The sequence below is a fragment of the Nematolebias whitei genome, chromosome 18 (assembly GCF_014905685.2).
Source record: "Nematolebias whitei isolate Nwh7 chromosome 18, NemWhi1, whole genome shotgun sequence".
In the NCBI taxonomy this organism is placed as follows: Eukaryota; Metazoa; Chordata; class Actinopteri; order Cyprinodontiformes; family Rivulidae; genus Nematolebias; species Nematolebias whitei.
In genome coordinates, this window is record NC_056515.1 from 29565363 (window position 1) to 29581850 (window position 16488).

The 16488-nt window shown below is 39.1% G+C and overlaps 1 protein-coding gene across 2 annotated transcripts in view; it reads left to right on the forward strand.

Moving 5' to 3' along the window:
- The window catches only part of cabp1b (calcium binding protein 1b), a 22420-nt gene extending 8161 nt beyond the window's left edge, over positions 1–14259 (forward strand). Inside the window, exons 1-8 of one of the 2 annotated variants that reach the window (XM_037692261.1) lie at positions 4741–4937; positions 7485–7652; positions 8475–8505; positions 8593–8736; positions 10005–10114; positions 10300–10374; positions 10486–10558; positions 13873–14259. In XM_037692261.1, coding sequence (XP_037548189.1) covers positions 4773–4937; positions 7485–7652; positions 8475–8505; positions 8593–8736; positions 10005–10114; positions 10300–10374; positions 10486–10558; positions 13873–13898 — 792 coding nt within the window. In that variant the 5' untranslated portion in view covers positions 4741–4772 and the 3' untranslated portion in view covers positions 13899–14259. Of the gene's footprint in view, positions 1–4740; positions 4938–7484; positions 7653–8474; positions 8506–8592; positions 8737–10004; positions 10115–10299; positions 10375–10485; positions 10559–13872 lie in introns of those variants that run through there. The other variant, XM_037692260.1, reaches the window with a different exon arrangement.
- Positions 14260–16488: the final 2229 nt, after the last annotated feature.

Below are 16488 nucleotides of genomic sequence, written 5' to 3' on the forward strand. Positions count from 1 at the left end.
TGGTCAGATCCAAAACAGTAGTTTCCATTTCGGGAGATGTGTAAAAATAGGAGCTGCTCTGATACACAGACAGAAAGCAAAAAAACAGGAGGAGAACAGGGAGCGGGGAGAATGCGTGTGCCTCGTTAGAGAGCCAGTGAAGAAAAAAAAAATTCACATCATAAACCCGTAAATTGGGTAGAGGTGGGGAGGTTAGTTCTCTTGCCTCAAATCAAAAAGGTTAAAAACTAATTGCCTTTTTTTTAAATCTACAATTAGCCATACGTTTGAATATTAAACTGATCGAATGTCGTCAGCTCGCTGTCGTCCACTATTTAGTTTATAAGCAAGAATGTGCTTCTAGAAAACTCCAATTAATTGCACTTGTTTATTTAAGTTAAGCAGTCATGCTAATTTTTTTATTAAATGCAAATGTGTTTATTTTTTAATCTGTATCGTACATCGACTATTGGCTGCCCTGATTTCTATAGACCAGTAGTGGCTGTTTGTGTGCTGTGACTGAGTTTATTCTTCCCACAACCCAAAACTGTGCACGATGGGTAATTTTGAGATTCTAAACTGACCCTGTAGGAGTGGATGTGAGTGTGCAAAGATGCTTAGTTGTAGAGGATGACACGGGAGTGGATTTTCACTCCTGTCCTGTCCTGGTCCCACAGAAAAAAATAACCTGTCCTGTCCCACTCCTGGTAACATGACTCCTGCTCCCATTCTACTCCCATTCAAAATCACTCCCACTCCAGCACTGCTCCCATTTTTTCTCTCTTCCATTTAGTCTTTAGGAAATACATTGAATTTGATTTGGTTTTCTACCATTCCTTTCTATATTACTTTGTGTTCTGCAGTTTTATTTCAAAAGATATGGCAATAGGAACAGTTCATCTGAGGTGAAATAGGGAGGCATTTATTGCATTAATCCAAACAAAAACCTTCACTAAAGGTCACAAAACAAACAATACAAAGCCTGTAGTCCCTATAAAAAAAGGTTTGTAAACTCAATAATCCAGGTAGATAACAACAAAAATGGTTAAATCGTGTCATCTGGACCAACTTCTTAATATGAAAATGTGAAATGTATGGTTTCTATAGTTTTTCTATGGAGGATCAGCTGCTGTTTCTAGCTCTTTTGGAGCTCAGTTACAGTAAAAACAAAAAAACTTTATAAAAAAAAACAGTACATGGGTCACACCGTGAACCCAAACATAACATATAAAGTTGCATTTAACTAACTTATTGAACAATTGCTTCCTTTAAACAGTGACGTTACTGTCATGTTTCAAACTGCTTAAACAAAATAAAGAAAACCAAGCAAGGGAACTCATTCAACCTTTATTTAGACAGGTAAATCCTATTGAGCCTTGATGACTCATTTACAAGAGAGACCTGATTTCAACAAAGAATGATGATGTAGTGAACTAGGCCTGATGTCAAAACCTTGACCTTAAGGACCTTATGGGACAGAACTTGTCATTTCATTGATTTGCATCCAGAAATACAGGTTGACCCATCCTGAGACTTTCTTTCTTGAATTAATCAAGTGAAAGAAGACTATTCTCTATTATCATTACTATTTTACAAATGTTTGATAATCAAATTGTGTTAGTTCAAACAATGTTTGAATGTTGAAGTGAACTACTCATTTTTATTAACTGTGAAACAGTAATAATGATTCTTAATCCTCATTCAAAGTGAAATCAAGTTGGAATACGTTACAGAGTAATGATTCAATTTCTTGATCGTCTGTTTGAAGTGAGCAAGTGTGTAAGTTGGTCAAAGTTCAAGTTTCGGTCAACTGCAAGTTTACTGAAAAAGAAATGTCATGTTTAACTTTTACATCAAGATACTGGAGAAGTGACTCCACGAAGTCTGAAGTTCTTCATAACAATCTTCTGTCTGTTCTTAAACAATCTTATTCTTTTTCCTTGACTTTTCATAACACCTTACATCACAAAACACACCTCTGTTTTGGTCAATCGACCAATCAGAAAGTTCTCAAATGAACCGGAAGTGAGCTTTCTTTAAATGTTGGTACTTCCTAGTTCATAGCAGTAAGTTTGAGAAGAGTTGCTGATGATGGAGAGTTCTGCAAGAGGTTCCACCTCCAGTTGGAGTCGGGTGGAGAGTTTGCAGCTCCAGCAGTTCCAGAGTTCATGAAGACTGGAATTCAGGATGCTGATGAAAGAAAGAAAATCAAGCTGAACCAGAGAAGATCTGGGAATTATGAAAGTCTGTTCTGGATGATCTCACGACTCCCCAGGTTTAGCTGTTCTTACGGAGACGCTGAAAAGTGGCTCGAAGTGGAACTTTACGCCGGAACTGACATATCTTCAGAAAGGTAAAAAGTCGATCTTCAACCAAAGTGTACCGTTGGGACAAGCTGGTCCAAAGGAGCGTGCATGTTTCTGGTTAAACAGACAAATTCCCTCCCCATCTCTCTCATACTTAAACTTCATTTCCCATCTTTAAAATTCTTCTATCTGCTAAAAATCATTACAGATATTTTTAGAAATGTCTGAAGCAAAGTTTTTCAATCACTGCCGTGTGGTTGACGTTTGTTGTTCTGCTGGAAGTGAGAAAACAATTGCCATGTTGTTTACTTCCTGTAAAACTGATTAATAAGCTGTCGTTATTTTCAATTCTTGCCAATTAATGTAAATGTGTGATGTGTTAAACTTGATTCTGTTAATAAATGACCCACTGTCGTTGGTGAGTCAAAGACAATTAACGTCTCACGTCCGCATTTTTTTAAATTCAGATGCACGTCATTATACAGTCCAGAAAAATGAAAGAATCCGTTTTAATTTATGAATATATCATGCATATGTTCATACTACAATGACAACAATGGACAACAATGACAACAATAGACAAATATAAAAAGGCGTACAGATCATTATTTTTTTTTTTACAAAACGGATGGCAAAAAAAGTAACAAAAACAGCTACATTATAAGGCGAATATAGAAAACTAAAAACAGGAACATGTCTGCATTAGTCCTTGCCAGGAGTCCAACACATTTTTAAAGCCACTTCGAGGTCAAGGTCAAGCGCTTCAGGTCTTTTTGTAAGATATTCCAGGAAACAGGAGCGAAGTATAGGAGAAGGCCCTTTTGCCTAGTTCAGTCTGCACTGAGGGAACACCGCATGTAACTCAATGAATAAAAATACTTAAAGGCATTATACATTGGATGATGTCCTCGAGAAGTTCACAACAGGTAATGAGCTCGTTTCGGCAAAGCAGGATGTCATGCAGCTTACCAGACTTCAGAGCATCATTTACAGACTGGAGCATTGCAAGTCTGGTATTCCAGAGTGAAGGCTTATTGAAAGAAAACTACAAAATAGCAGCGCCTGCTCAAAGTATTTTTATTTTCATTTTCTTTTGTGTCCTATTGGTTGTTTCCCGCTCCTGTCCTGGTCCTGTTAACTTTTCGTCCTGTCCCATCCCAATCCTGTGAGTTATATTAAAGTTGACTCCTGTCCTGCCGGAATCCTGTGGGAATCCCGTGACCCACAGGACTCCTGAAAAAATGTCATCCTCTACTTAGTCGATGTAATGTTTGTTTTTGTTACTCTGCAATGGACGACCCTCTCCCTTCATGACCGTGCCCTGAATAAACTGAGTATGAAAAAGGACTGCATGAACCAGAAGCAGTGGTCCATGTCTAATGTATACGTCTGCACCAATAAAAGCTTTCAACTTTAACCTTTAAAAATCAGCTCATAACTTTGACGGATATATGGGGCTTTGTTTCCATCAACTCAGATTTTGTAAATTCCCATTTTGAAGTCTGTAATATGTATAGAGTCATAGAGTATATGTATTAGAATCAAATATAATTTGCATTTAAGTAACAAGCATTAAGGGGGTACTAAAAGGTACCACAATAATAAATCATATTTCTTCCTTTTACTGCTTTTTAGAAATTCTCTATTGGCCTCCATGACGGTGTTTGGGTGCAAGTTTTACCGTTACTTTGCCTGTCTGCGTGTGTTTCCGTTTACACGTGCTGGTTTGCTTCCTCCGGAGCCATAATTCTCCATCCGTGTGTCATTTTGTGAACAGTTTTGGCTTTGATCTGAATCCGAGCCCTTCCAGCTTATCATGACTTTGTGTTGCCTCTGTGTGGTGGAAGCTGGAGGGGGGGTAGAGTGGGGACGAAGAGAGAAAGCGTGCAATATTTTTAGCTCCACAGCCCCACATCCGAGTGAGTTTAATCAAGTGTATGCTCACGTGTGTGTGTGCGTAAAATGTTGGGATTAGTGTCTCCAGCATCTTGCTCAGGGGAAGGTGACATGCTGTCCGAATGTGCTTCTTCTGTCGCATTGGCATGGATGGTATAAAAACTGTGGACTTAGCAGGAGTTTGGGGGCAAGGAGGGTGCGGGAAAAGAGCAAGAGACGTCCTGACAGACACACAAAGCGAGGCAGAGAGGGTAGAGGGGAGGGAGGGTTGAAGGGAAAGCTCTGTAGGAGAGAGGAAGGGATGAATAAGCAATCCTCCTCTTCTACTTCAGGCACTTGCATCTCGCACAGAAAGCTGCATGTTTCCTCTCCCTTCATGGTCTTTATGTTTCTCATTACTCTTTACATATTTCTTCCTTTGTCTCAGTGTCCCTGTCCTCCTGCTGTCCAGCATCCTTGCCTTTAAGTCGTCCCTGTCCTGCACAATCCTTCGTCTTTCCCGTCTGCTCCTCTCCTCTTCCCAAATGTCCTTTTATATCAGTCAGTAACCCACAGAACCTGTTCCCTTCTTAATCAACCCTGTTCCAATGCATGTCATGCATACACACATGCACGTACGTGCGCTTACGTACAGGTACAGTCGCACGGTCAGAGAGAAAACATAAAACAAGAGGATTTTTTTATATTTTTGAGGGCATTTGTTGTTTTGTTGCCATGGGTAACTCAGTAAAGTCGCTTAAATCTTTCACCAAGAAGGTAAGCTGCGTTTGGAGGTTCCCCCCTGTCTGTTGTTGTCCCGTTGTTCCTGACTCCCCCTGACCTTCAGTGCATGCTAATGTCATGGTGTGACCCCTAACTGAACCAGTTGCAATAATTAAAAAAAAATCTGTCCTGACCCATCCCAACGTTCTGTTTGACATTTCACTGCCAGGCTGCGATTAATATTTTTGTATGTATTGACTGAGAGTTGTGATCATTGTCAAAGAAAAGCACATGGAAATCATCACTTGCATGAAAACCATGAACGGATTTGGCTAGCTAGATTAAATTTTCTTTTAAAGAACTTGTGAATGTGAACAAACCCTTGATTGATCCTGACCGGTCATTTGATGGAAGACTTTGTGCCATAACCAGTTCCAAACCTGTTACCTTTAGATATAACTATTTATTGTCTCTGAAACAACTTTATAAACCCATGTATAAAATGTGCTGCAGACTCTCAGCGGTCTAACAGCTGCACATCCTTATAGAAGAACAATATGACAAGCTGTTGATGCCATCTGTTCTAAACGGGTTGGAAGGCTGCAGAACTTCTTGCTCGACTTCAGTCATCCTCACTCTTAGATTCCTCTTCCCTGCTGTGTGTATTTTACGTTATATAACTAGCACGAGTACTTTTCTGGCATCGTGTAGCTGCAGACAGCGCTGCTCCATGCATCACTTGCTCAGATTTGCCCAGTGGGCATCAACCCCTGCGATGAGATCTGCAGGAATGTTCAAAGTGGCTTTAGGACAAGCAGATGGAGAGTGAAGGTCATTTGTAGAACATATAATACAGAGTGTAACTGCGTAAAGCATGAGCGTGCATAGAAATCTTTTACTATTGTGTGTTTTCCATTGTGCTAAAGCTTTGAAAAATGGCTGCGCTCATGTCAGAAAGATTTAGAGCAGCAGTTAAATGGATTCTTGGTGATTTGCTGAGATGCTGTCTTCTTCTATTTATTTCACGGAAAGTGGATGAGCGTCTCAGTTACTGAAGAAATCAACGATTAGTGTTTAAAAAAACATTGAGAGAAGTGGAAATACATCTTTATCATTACTTCATCTGTCTGACAAAAAAAAAGGATTATTTTGCTGATTGTGGCTTATGAGATGAGAGTTTGATTGTAATTGACCTTATTTAGAAGAAGCTCCTGCTCTGTCTGGCTCTGAATGTTTTTAATTAACCTGTTGTTCTTCCAGTAATTGAGTCAGCGGCTGTGAGGACAACATTTGGACCTTGGTTGATTGACCTAATTGGCAATTATAATTTCATGGCAGGCTGAATCTTTGCTTTGCTGTTAGCTTTTGAAATGTTGCCACAAAACACAACAAATCCAATTAAATATTATAGAACATAGAAAGCATTCCTTGAAGAGAGGCATATGGGCAGCTACGATGTCATTTTGGCTGAATACCTTTAAAAATCACATGGCTGACACCAACCGTTAAAGTTTTAATCAGAAGATTGCCAAAGTTTTAAACAAAAATACTATGAAATATGTAATCCTTCAAGTATTTGTTAGAAATAATGCTCAACTACTTCCACACCAAGTGTTAACTCATTACTTGTAAAACTGACTAAGTTCTAGTAATTTTTGTGTTTGCTAAGTTCAGTTCGCTATGGTGGCCATCTTTAATTGGGTTTACTCCAAGAGGTATCCAATTGTAGATGTGCACTTATTGATTACGTTCTGGGAGATTCAGTAAAATTTGTCCAGAGGTTTATGAGTTATTTTGCTAATAAACAGAGTCGACGCCAATAGTTAATGGATATTTTTAAAAACGTATCTCGTACAGTATGTGATGGGAGTGACTCTCAGCCACATTCACATCAAACGTCAGGTGCTCTGTATAATTGGCTGATTTAAAGCCATTTTTGTGTTAGCTGAAGTTAAAAAGGCAAACTAAAAAGGCAGCCAGCTCTAACACATTTGCACCAAATCATCAGGTTGACTTTATTTATTTATTTTGCCATTAGGAAAATCTTATAATTTACAAAAAATGGGACTTTTCTGGGTTGCTCTATTTCATTGAAATGACACAAAAGTCATCAGGGCATCAAATCCATGTTCCCCGAGTGTTACAGTGGTAATTATTCAGTGTAGCACAATAAAAGTAGATTAGGTCTGAGCACAGTAAGTTGGGGTTTATGTGCGCTGCGAGCAGTTTGAGTTGTCCTGATATAGTCATTGTGTTTACAACGTTAGCAATTGAACAATTTTTTCTCAGGGTAAGGAAATACGAATATGTCTGAAAAGTGGGGCTTTGCTTTATTAGGAGGTGATTAGGCAGGATGGAGTCACAGATGACAACAACTGTTGTGTTGTATTGTAACACACAGAGTGTTTCTTCTGACTGGGCACCGTCATCCATCACGACTAACATCGTTCACGCCCCCCCCCCCCCCCCAACCACCCCACCTTTCCTGCGCACGGGCTCCTTGTTGTCATCATTGCAAACTAGTCGCACAGTTTCACCCCCCACCTTGTCTTTGCCTCTCCTATCTGCGCCCCTCTCCTCACCGCGTTGATGCTGCTCCAGGACAAGAAGAAGAACTACAAAGCAGTGCAGTCCTGTGAGGAGGGGGGATCTGGGGGGGCCTATCTTGAGCCACTAGTAGCCCTGGCCCAGAACGGAGTCAACATGCACAACGTACTGGGGCCTGCGTGCATCTTTCTACGCAAGGGCTTCGCTGAGAACCGGCAGGCTGTACGTAAGTCCAGAACATATGATGTGCATGCAAGAAACATCAGCGTAGTTTAGGATTAATGAGCAAAACCAACCACTTTATTCGTTGTAAAGTCACAACAGACAGCGGTGATGCTGAGAGGAGGCTGAGGACTTGAAATCCTGAAGAACTGAAGGGGTGTTCCTGGTTGCTTCAATGCCAGACAGAAGAGTGTGTCTGCTGTGTGGTTTATATTTATATTTACACCGGAGGCTGGATGTGATGCTCAAAAACATGGTGGCCATTTGTAGCACAATGGAGGGTTATGATGAGATTATTTCTCCTCATTTACAAAGTAGGACAACAAAAAGAGTGTTTTTATATATAATAAAGGTCTTTAAACATTATGTAGGAGATGAAATCTTGGATGATGCTCCTTGAAAGAAAACATGGAATGAAAATTAAACTGAACGGGACAATAATTTGTTTTTCAACCCAATAATAAATGTATTTAAATCAACCTTAAATAACATCCAACATTAATTTCTCGCACATTAGAGATATGTTCAGGAAAAACTATTGTTCATTTACGACAAATTTAATAATTCTCTGTGGTTTTATTGTTTTCACGTTGTTACACATGCCACATTTTGACAGATTGCCAGTGTTTTCATCAGTTTGCCATGTCTTGGAAGAGCTCTTCCTGTCAAGTTGGAACAAAACCAGACAACTCTTGGCTTATGTCTCAAATTGCCTTTTTTCATCACAGTGACATGCTGAGCGAGGAACAATGGGTATACTGGCATGAGTTTTCACATGTCAGCAATGTTTGGATCTTAACCTTGTACTGTTCTCCCCCACAGGACCGAGAGCTGAGGCCAGAAGAAATGGATGGTATGTGAGGCTACATTTATCAAAATAACAAGTTCAAATGTGCCATTTTCAAAATTCATCCAGTTTTTATCTTTGTTTTTTTCACAGAGCTACGTGAGGCATTTAAGGAGTTCGACAAAGATAAAGATGGATTTATTGGCTGTAAAGACCTGGGGAACTGCATGAGGACAATGGGCTACATGCCAACAGAGATGGAGCTGATCGAGCTGAGCCAACAGATCAACATGAATTGTAACTGCATCTGTCCATGTTTGTTTTGGTCCATGTATCTTTTGTCTTTTACTTTTCATTGACCAGATGAAGTTTAGTGCACACAAAGTCAGAAGATCCACACATTACCAGGGTTATTTGGATCTTGTGAAGTGGGCTCAAACAATCAATATCTTACCTGTTGTAGATAGATTTCTGAACAGCTTAAGTTGGAATAAATAAAAGTTTTATCTGGATCGACAAATTAACCACTACTCAGACCATCCATCCATCATCCATCCATCCATCATCCATCCATTCAACATCCATCCATCCATTGTCCATCCATCCATCCATCAATCCATCCATCATCTATCAATCAATCCATCCATCTATCCATCCATTATCCATCATTCATCCATCCATAATCCAACTATACATCCATCCATCATCCATTCATTGATCCATTCATCCATCCATCCATCCATTCATCCATCCACCCATCATCTATCCATCCATACATCAATGCATCCATATTCTATCATCAGTCAATCCATCCATCCATCCATCCATCCATCATCCATCATCCATCTATACATCCATATGTACATACATACATACATACATACATACATACATACATACATACATACATACATACATACATACATACATACATACATACATACATACATACATACATACATACGTACATACATACATTAATCATCATTATCCATCCATCCATCATCCATCATCCATCTATACATCCATCCATCATACATTCATCCATCCATTCATCATTCATCCATCCATACTCCATTACCTATCCATCCATGTAGCCATCCGTCCATCATTCATCTATAAATCCATCCATCCATCATCCATTCATCCGTCCATCATCTATCATCATCCATCCCACCATCATCCATCCATCATCTATCTATCTTTCTATCATCCATCCATTCATCCATCATCCACCCATCATCCACCCATCCAAGACACAGCAATCCACTTTTGTTTTGGCCTTGCTCAAACTAGCTGTTAGTTTTTTAATCAGATATATACTCTAATTTTCCAAGGTTATGTCATCTGAAGAGCTATTGATAGCAGGCAACATTTTGTTTATTACATTTTCCATAAAAAAAACTCACTTCAGAATATCTGAGCTATCTCTTTACCAGACAATTCCCTCGTTTTTAAAAGTCAGTCTTGCTATTAAAGACATAACTAATTAATGAAGAAGAAAAAAAACAGTTTGTTTTTTAATGACCCATTGAGGTTAAAATGTTTTTATATCTGTGTAACAGTGGGAGGACATGTTGACTTTGAAGATTTTGTTGAACTTATGGGGCCTAAACTTCTGGCAGAAACAGCAGACATGATAGGAGTGAAGGAACTCAGAGATGCTTTCAAGGAGGTGAGGAAATTACAGCAGAAAAGTTTGTTTTATGTAAAATTCAAGTGAGAGTTATCACAATAATTCTCATTATACTATTACTATTATTGAACTAGCATGGATGTGTGTTTACTGTGTGAACACTGAGGTAGCTCTACAAAGTTGTATGTCTGCTTGATTTAAAGCTTTGCTGGTCTGATTTTCAGTTTGACACAAACGGTGATGGCCAGATCAGCACAGCTGAGCTCAGGGAAGCGATGAAAAAACTACTAGGACAGCAGGTACAGACCCCCATCAATCAGTGTCTGCCTGATTTCTGTCCCACTTCCTGATTTAATTTGAGTTTGTGCCACGGACGTTCACACCTTTCCCTTGCCTTGATGTTTTTGCAGGTTGGACATAGAGATCTGGAGGAAATTCTTCGAGACATCGACCTCAACGGAGATGGGCATGTAGACTTTGAAGGTACCGCAGTGTGTACTCAACACAACATACCCTTGATCCTTTAGCGCCATTCCTGTTAAATTTTAGTGCATGAGTGTTTATCCTTCAAAGACACATTTACATTTATTTAAATCTCAGTATGTGTTTGTCTCATATCCCATGCAGTGTTGATGCTGAGGTGGGGAGACGAACAAACGTCTGTCAGATTATCTCTCTGCTGAGAGATTTTCTCACCTCACTCATTACCCACTGAGAAAAAGATGCACAGAGGCTGAAAGGGATAAAAAATATAGGCGTTGCGTTTTTCTTGTTGGACTTTCAAAAATGTAATTTCTTGTTTTGTTATGCTCTGAGTTCATATAAGTGGCAGAAAAAGAGTCACTGATAATCAAATGATGTCCATTCACTGGTAAAATATGACCAGTCTGTTGGTTAAAAAGCTGACTTTATTTATCCTTTGTGGCTTACTGACTGTATCACTGCTGAGATATGAGGTCCAGTTGTGTAACAATTCTTCTTTAGGAATAGTTAGTCAATTTTACAGTTTTTAAACTAAAATCTGATGTGGTAGTAGCTGAGAGTCATTCACAATAAATACATATTCATTCAACCTTTATTTAGACAGGTTAATCCCATCGAGCCTCGAGGACTCATTTACAAAAGAGACCTGATTTCAACAAAGAATGATGACAAGAATGGATGACAGCGACAACAATAGACAATCATAAAAGAGGCGTACAGATTTTACAAATTAAAATAAGATGGCAAAAACAGTAGCCAAAACAGCTAGATTATAAGGCGAATGTAGCAAACTTAAAACAGGAACATATACGGTGGCCCTGAGGTGTAAATGAACAACATTTCAAAAAACAAAATTAAATTTGAAAAATAAACACAACAAAAGCACAACAACATTTGAAAAAAACTGAATTACATTAAGGGCAGCACGGTGGTGCAACGGGTAGAGCTGCTGCCTCTCATCGAGCAGGTCCCTGGTTCCCTTTTTGGGTGGAGTTTGCATGTTCTCTCTGTGCATGCGTGGGTTTTCTCCGGGTACTCCGGTTTTCTCCCACAGACCAAAAACATGCATGTTAGGCTGACTGGTAACTCTAAATTGTCCCTAGGTGTGAGAGAGAGAGTGAATGGTTGTTTGTCTCATTTGTCTCTATGTGTCCCTGTGATGGACTTGCGACCCGTCCAGGGTGTACCCTGCACCTCGCACAATGATTGCTGGACATGGGCACCGGCGATCCCCATGACCAAAATGGAAGAAGCGGGTAAAAGATAATGGATGGATGGATGGAATTACATTAAGCCAAAGCAGAAGTGGTGTTTTTTTTCTTTTTCTTTAATAACAACATAGAACAACAGAACAAAGTACAGTAACAAGATACAAATGCAAACTCTCGTGAAGGATGTGGGGTCCGTCAACCATTTGTTCAGTTGCTTTTTAATTGAGAATACCCCCCACCCCCCAAAAAAAACACAACTTATGGTTTAGCTTAATGTAATTCTGTTTTTTCAAACATTATTCTGTTTTTTCAAATGTGATTCTGTTTTTTTGTTTGTTTGTTTTTTTCAAATGTAAATCTGTATTTTCAAATGTGATACTGTTTTTTTTTTCATACCAGTGGAGGTTTGGAAATGTCTTGGAGAGATGGCAGTGAGGTTTTTGACTCAAATATTCAATGGCATATATGAAGGTGAGAAAATGCCTCAGGAATGAAGAAGTGTGCTGGTGCCCATTTTTAAGAACAAGGTTGATGTACAGAGTTGCAGCAACTACAGGGGAATTAAGTTGATGAGCCACACGATGAAGATCTGGGAGAGAGTTGTGGAAGCAAGACTTAGACGAGAGGTGACTATCTGTGAGCAGCAGTATGGTTTCATGCTGAGAAAGAGCACCACAGATGCCGTCTTTGCTTTGAGGATGTTGATGGAGAAGTACAGAGAGGGTCAGAAAGAACTCCATTGTGTCTTTGTGGATTTAGAAAAAGCATATGACATGGTGCTGAGGGAGGAGGTGTGGTATTGTATGAGGAAATCTGGAGTGGCAGAAAAGTATGTTAGACTGGTACAGGACATGTATGAGGACAGCAGGACAGTGGTGAGATGTGCTGTAGGAGTGACGGATAGCTTTAAGGTGGAGGTGGGAGTGCATCAATGATCTGCTCTGAGCTCCTTCTTGTTTGCTCTGGTGATGGACCGACTAACGGATGAGGTCAGGCAGGAATCCCCATGGACGATGATGTTTGCAGATGACATTGTGATCGGTGGTGAGAACAGGGAACAGGTGGAAGAGAACTTGGAGATGTGGGGGTATGCACTTGAAAGAAGAGGAATGAAAGTCAGCTGTAGTAAGACAGAGTACATGTGTGTAAATGAGAGGGAGGCCGGTGGAACAGTGAGGCTACAAGGAGCAGAGGTCACAAAGGTGCAGGACTTCAAGTACTTAGGGTCCACTGTCCAGGGAAATGGGGAATGTGAAGAAGTGAAAAAGAGAGTCCAGGCAGGATGGAGTGGATGGAGAAAAGTTTCAGGAGTGATTTGTGACAAAAGGGTGTCAGCAAAGGTCAAAGGAAAAGTTTACAAGACAGTGGTGAGACCAGCTATGTTGTATGGTCTGGAGACAGAGACATGGACAAAAAGACAGGAGAAAGAACTGGAAGTGTCAGAAATGAAGATGCTGAGGTTCTCTTTAGGAGTGACAAGGATAAGATTAGGAATGAGATCATCAGAGGTACAGCACAGGTTGAATAACTGGGAGATAAAGTTAGAGAGACCAGACTGTGATGGTTTGAACATGTCAAGAGGAGGGACAGTGGGTATACTGGTAGAAGGATGCTAGAAATGCAGCTGCCAGGAAAAAGACAAAGAGGAGATATCTGGATGCAGTTAGAGAGGACATGAAGGTAGTTGGAGTGAGGACAGAGGATGCAGAGGACAGAGTGAGATGGAGGAGGATGACTCGCTGTGGCGACCCCTGAAGAGGGAAAAGCCGAAAGAAGAAGATTCCGTTTTTTTTTTTTTTTTCCAAATGTGATTCTGGCCGATTCTGTTTTGGTTTAATGTAATTCAATTTTTTTCAAATGTTGTGTTTTTGTTGTGTTTTTTTTCGAATTTCATTCTTTGAAATGTAATTCCATTTTTTTCAAATGTTCATTTACACCTCAGGGCCACCGTATACCTCCAGTATAAGATAACTAGTCCAAAGCTCTGTCATGAAAGGAGGCGAGTGATACCATCCCTTGAAGTAAAGCTTGGCTGCAGATTTCAACTAAAGCTGCAGACTAAATGAATAAACTTTTATAAACATCGATTGCTTTAATTCACAGAATTTGTGCGGATGATGTCTCGATGAGCTCCCGCTGAGAGGTCAGACATGCCTTCTTGGAAAACAAAAAAACCCAGCCGAGGACAAACGACGGATCTTCTTGAAGTGTGCATAAACGAGACGGAGAAAACATATCAACCTTGAGCTGAAACTGCCTCGCTGAAGCACAGCTGACGACAACTGCCTGGAGCATCACTGTTAGCAACAAGCTGCTGCTGCTCCTCTGAGCAGAAACTAAACCAACGGCTGCACTCGTGACTTTTGACAAGAGCATTTTAAAACCATATTTTTGATTAATAAGTAGAGCGTTTCTACGTGTTTGCTCTGTGATTAACAGGTGATATTCTGTTTGAGCTTAATGTGCTCAACTCTTGTTGTTAACTGTAGCAAGTAGGAAGATATATTTTAAAAGCTACAAATTCTGCTTCAGTGCAGAGGGTTCTAATAAGCACAAAAAAACTGGCAATACTGAAATATTTTGTTCCGTCTGGTCAAATCATTTATGTGTGGGTGTATTTTGTGGCTGTTGTTTCTCTACATCTTATGCTGTTGATGTGAAATGTCACTGAAGATAAATAAATCTGGTTAATTATGTGTAATTTAATGTAGCGCTGATTTGTTTCCTCTTATTTTAAAACCTATCTGCCTCCCTTTCTTTGACAGAAGTGTAATTTCCAATGTGCAAACCAGACTTTTTCAACTGCAAACATGATGTAAATAGGGTTTTGCTGAACTTTAATACTGTGATATGCCTTTTATTTACATGTACGTTTGACTAATTTAGATTTTTACTCTGCGTGATTTAGCTGAGTGTTATAATAATAAAACAAAATGTGATTCTGACTGCTTTGATTTGAACAGGACAGCTTTAATAGCAGATTTACTGATTTAAAAAAAAATCAATTTAAAGGGGAAACTTTTTATTTTGTTCGCAAAAGTTCAGCTTTAATACCTCAAAGTGAATTAAATAATCGATACATCCTGCAAAGTTTTAATCCTAGTTTTCTTATCTTCATCAATAAGTGTAAAAAAAGCAATTTAAGCTTCTTTATTAAAAGCCAAAGAAAGTTTACAAAATCCCATGTTGGATTGTTTTAGTTTAAAAAGTTTTGTTGTTAGACTGTTCAAGAATGGACGCGAGTCCAGAGAAATATCAAAAAGAGAGATCTTACTTCATAACTTCATGTGTCTTATCTGTGTTAAACTATGCATGCCAGAAAACTACTGCAATTTGTAGCTGAATATTAAAAAAATAAATCTACTTCAACTTCATAATACTGTTTGTGTGTTTTTGTCCCAAAACCGTGGAGCTGGTGGCAGCACCAACATTTTGACGTTCAAGTTTACACCTGAAAATAATGTTTACTCAGTTTAAATTTAGAAATAAGTTTTCAATTAAAAAGTAACCAACAAATGCCATAACTTTACAGGCCATTAAAACACTCATCTTTAAACGCATTAGTTTGTAAATATTGGAAACATTTAGTTTGAAAGTTGTCTTTAAAAAATAAAAATAATCAATTAAGTTTATGCTTTCCTAAAATATTGCATTTTTATTCCATTTTTATAAAGTTTTCAAATAAAAATATTACTCTATGACAATTGATTAAAAAAATCAAACTAACAGTTGAAGAATAAATCATGTATTTGCAATATTTTGGGCTTTTGACATCTATTAAAGCTGATGTGTAGCTGTCACTTTTACCAAATACTGTCAGTTTCTGAAGGTTTGGACTGAGGAATGAAGATTAAACACAAGGAGCTCAAAAACAAAATAATTTTATTATAAAACAAAGCAAAAAGGCTGGCATGGAAGCAAACTCATTCACACGTAAAAAGGAGGCTCACTAAGAGCACAATGCCGAACAACCTCAAATGAAAATGGAGGGAAACACAAATTAAATAAGCCGGGGCTGAGGAGGAGAAGTGGCTGCAGCTGTGACCGACAGGTGAGCAGGTGAGCAGGTTGAAGTGGGCGTGGCTGGACTGGCTGAGGAAGCAGACAACTAACGGAGAAGTGAGTTGTGGCACAGAGGAACTGATAAAATGAAAACAACACAAGAAGTTTTTCACTTCTTACCACTCCCATTAAATATGATGTAACTTTAAATGTATAAGAAACTCAATATGGAGGACCACTAATGTACCATGTGCAAAATATATCTGATGCAAATGATGCATTGCTCTACAATAATAGATACCTTCTCTTTGGGTTGTGTGTGAGTCTGCAGGAGGTGAAAGGTTAAAGCCCTAACATCTTTGCATATCAGAAGGAACGTTATTAATTTGCAAATGTCTTTCCGATCAGTCGATCAGTCTGATTTGTGGCCTGTTTCTTGCAGAACAAGTCAAATACTGAGAATTTGAAGCTCAGATTAGGCTACAATAACCTTCTCAGCTGCAAAACACATGCTTTTCCAAACCTTCTCTGCAGCGGGGCGGTGTTCTCCGGGGAACTTGTTGCCTCATTTTATTGCTTTGATCATTTCCGAGCCTGCGTTGCACACTTTCTCTTTAATTCTTCACCGTTTGCTCTATTTTAGAGGCTTGCAGAAAACACTGCTGCTAATGCACATTTGATCTATTTTCCTGTGAAAAAAGCTTTGGTTGTCCTTAA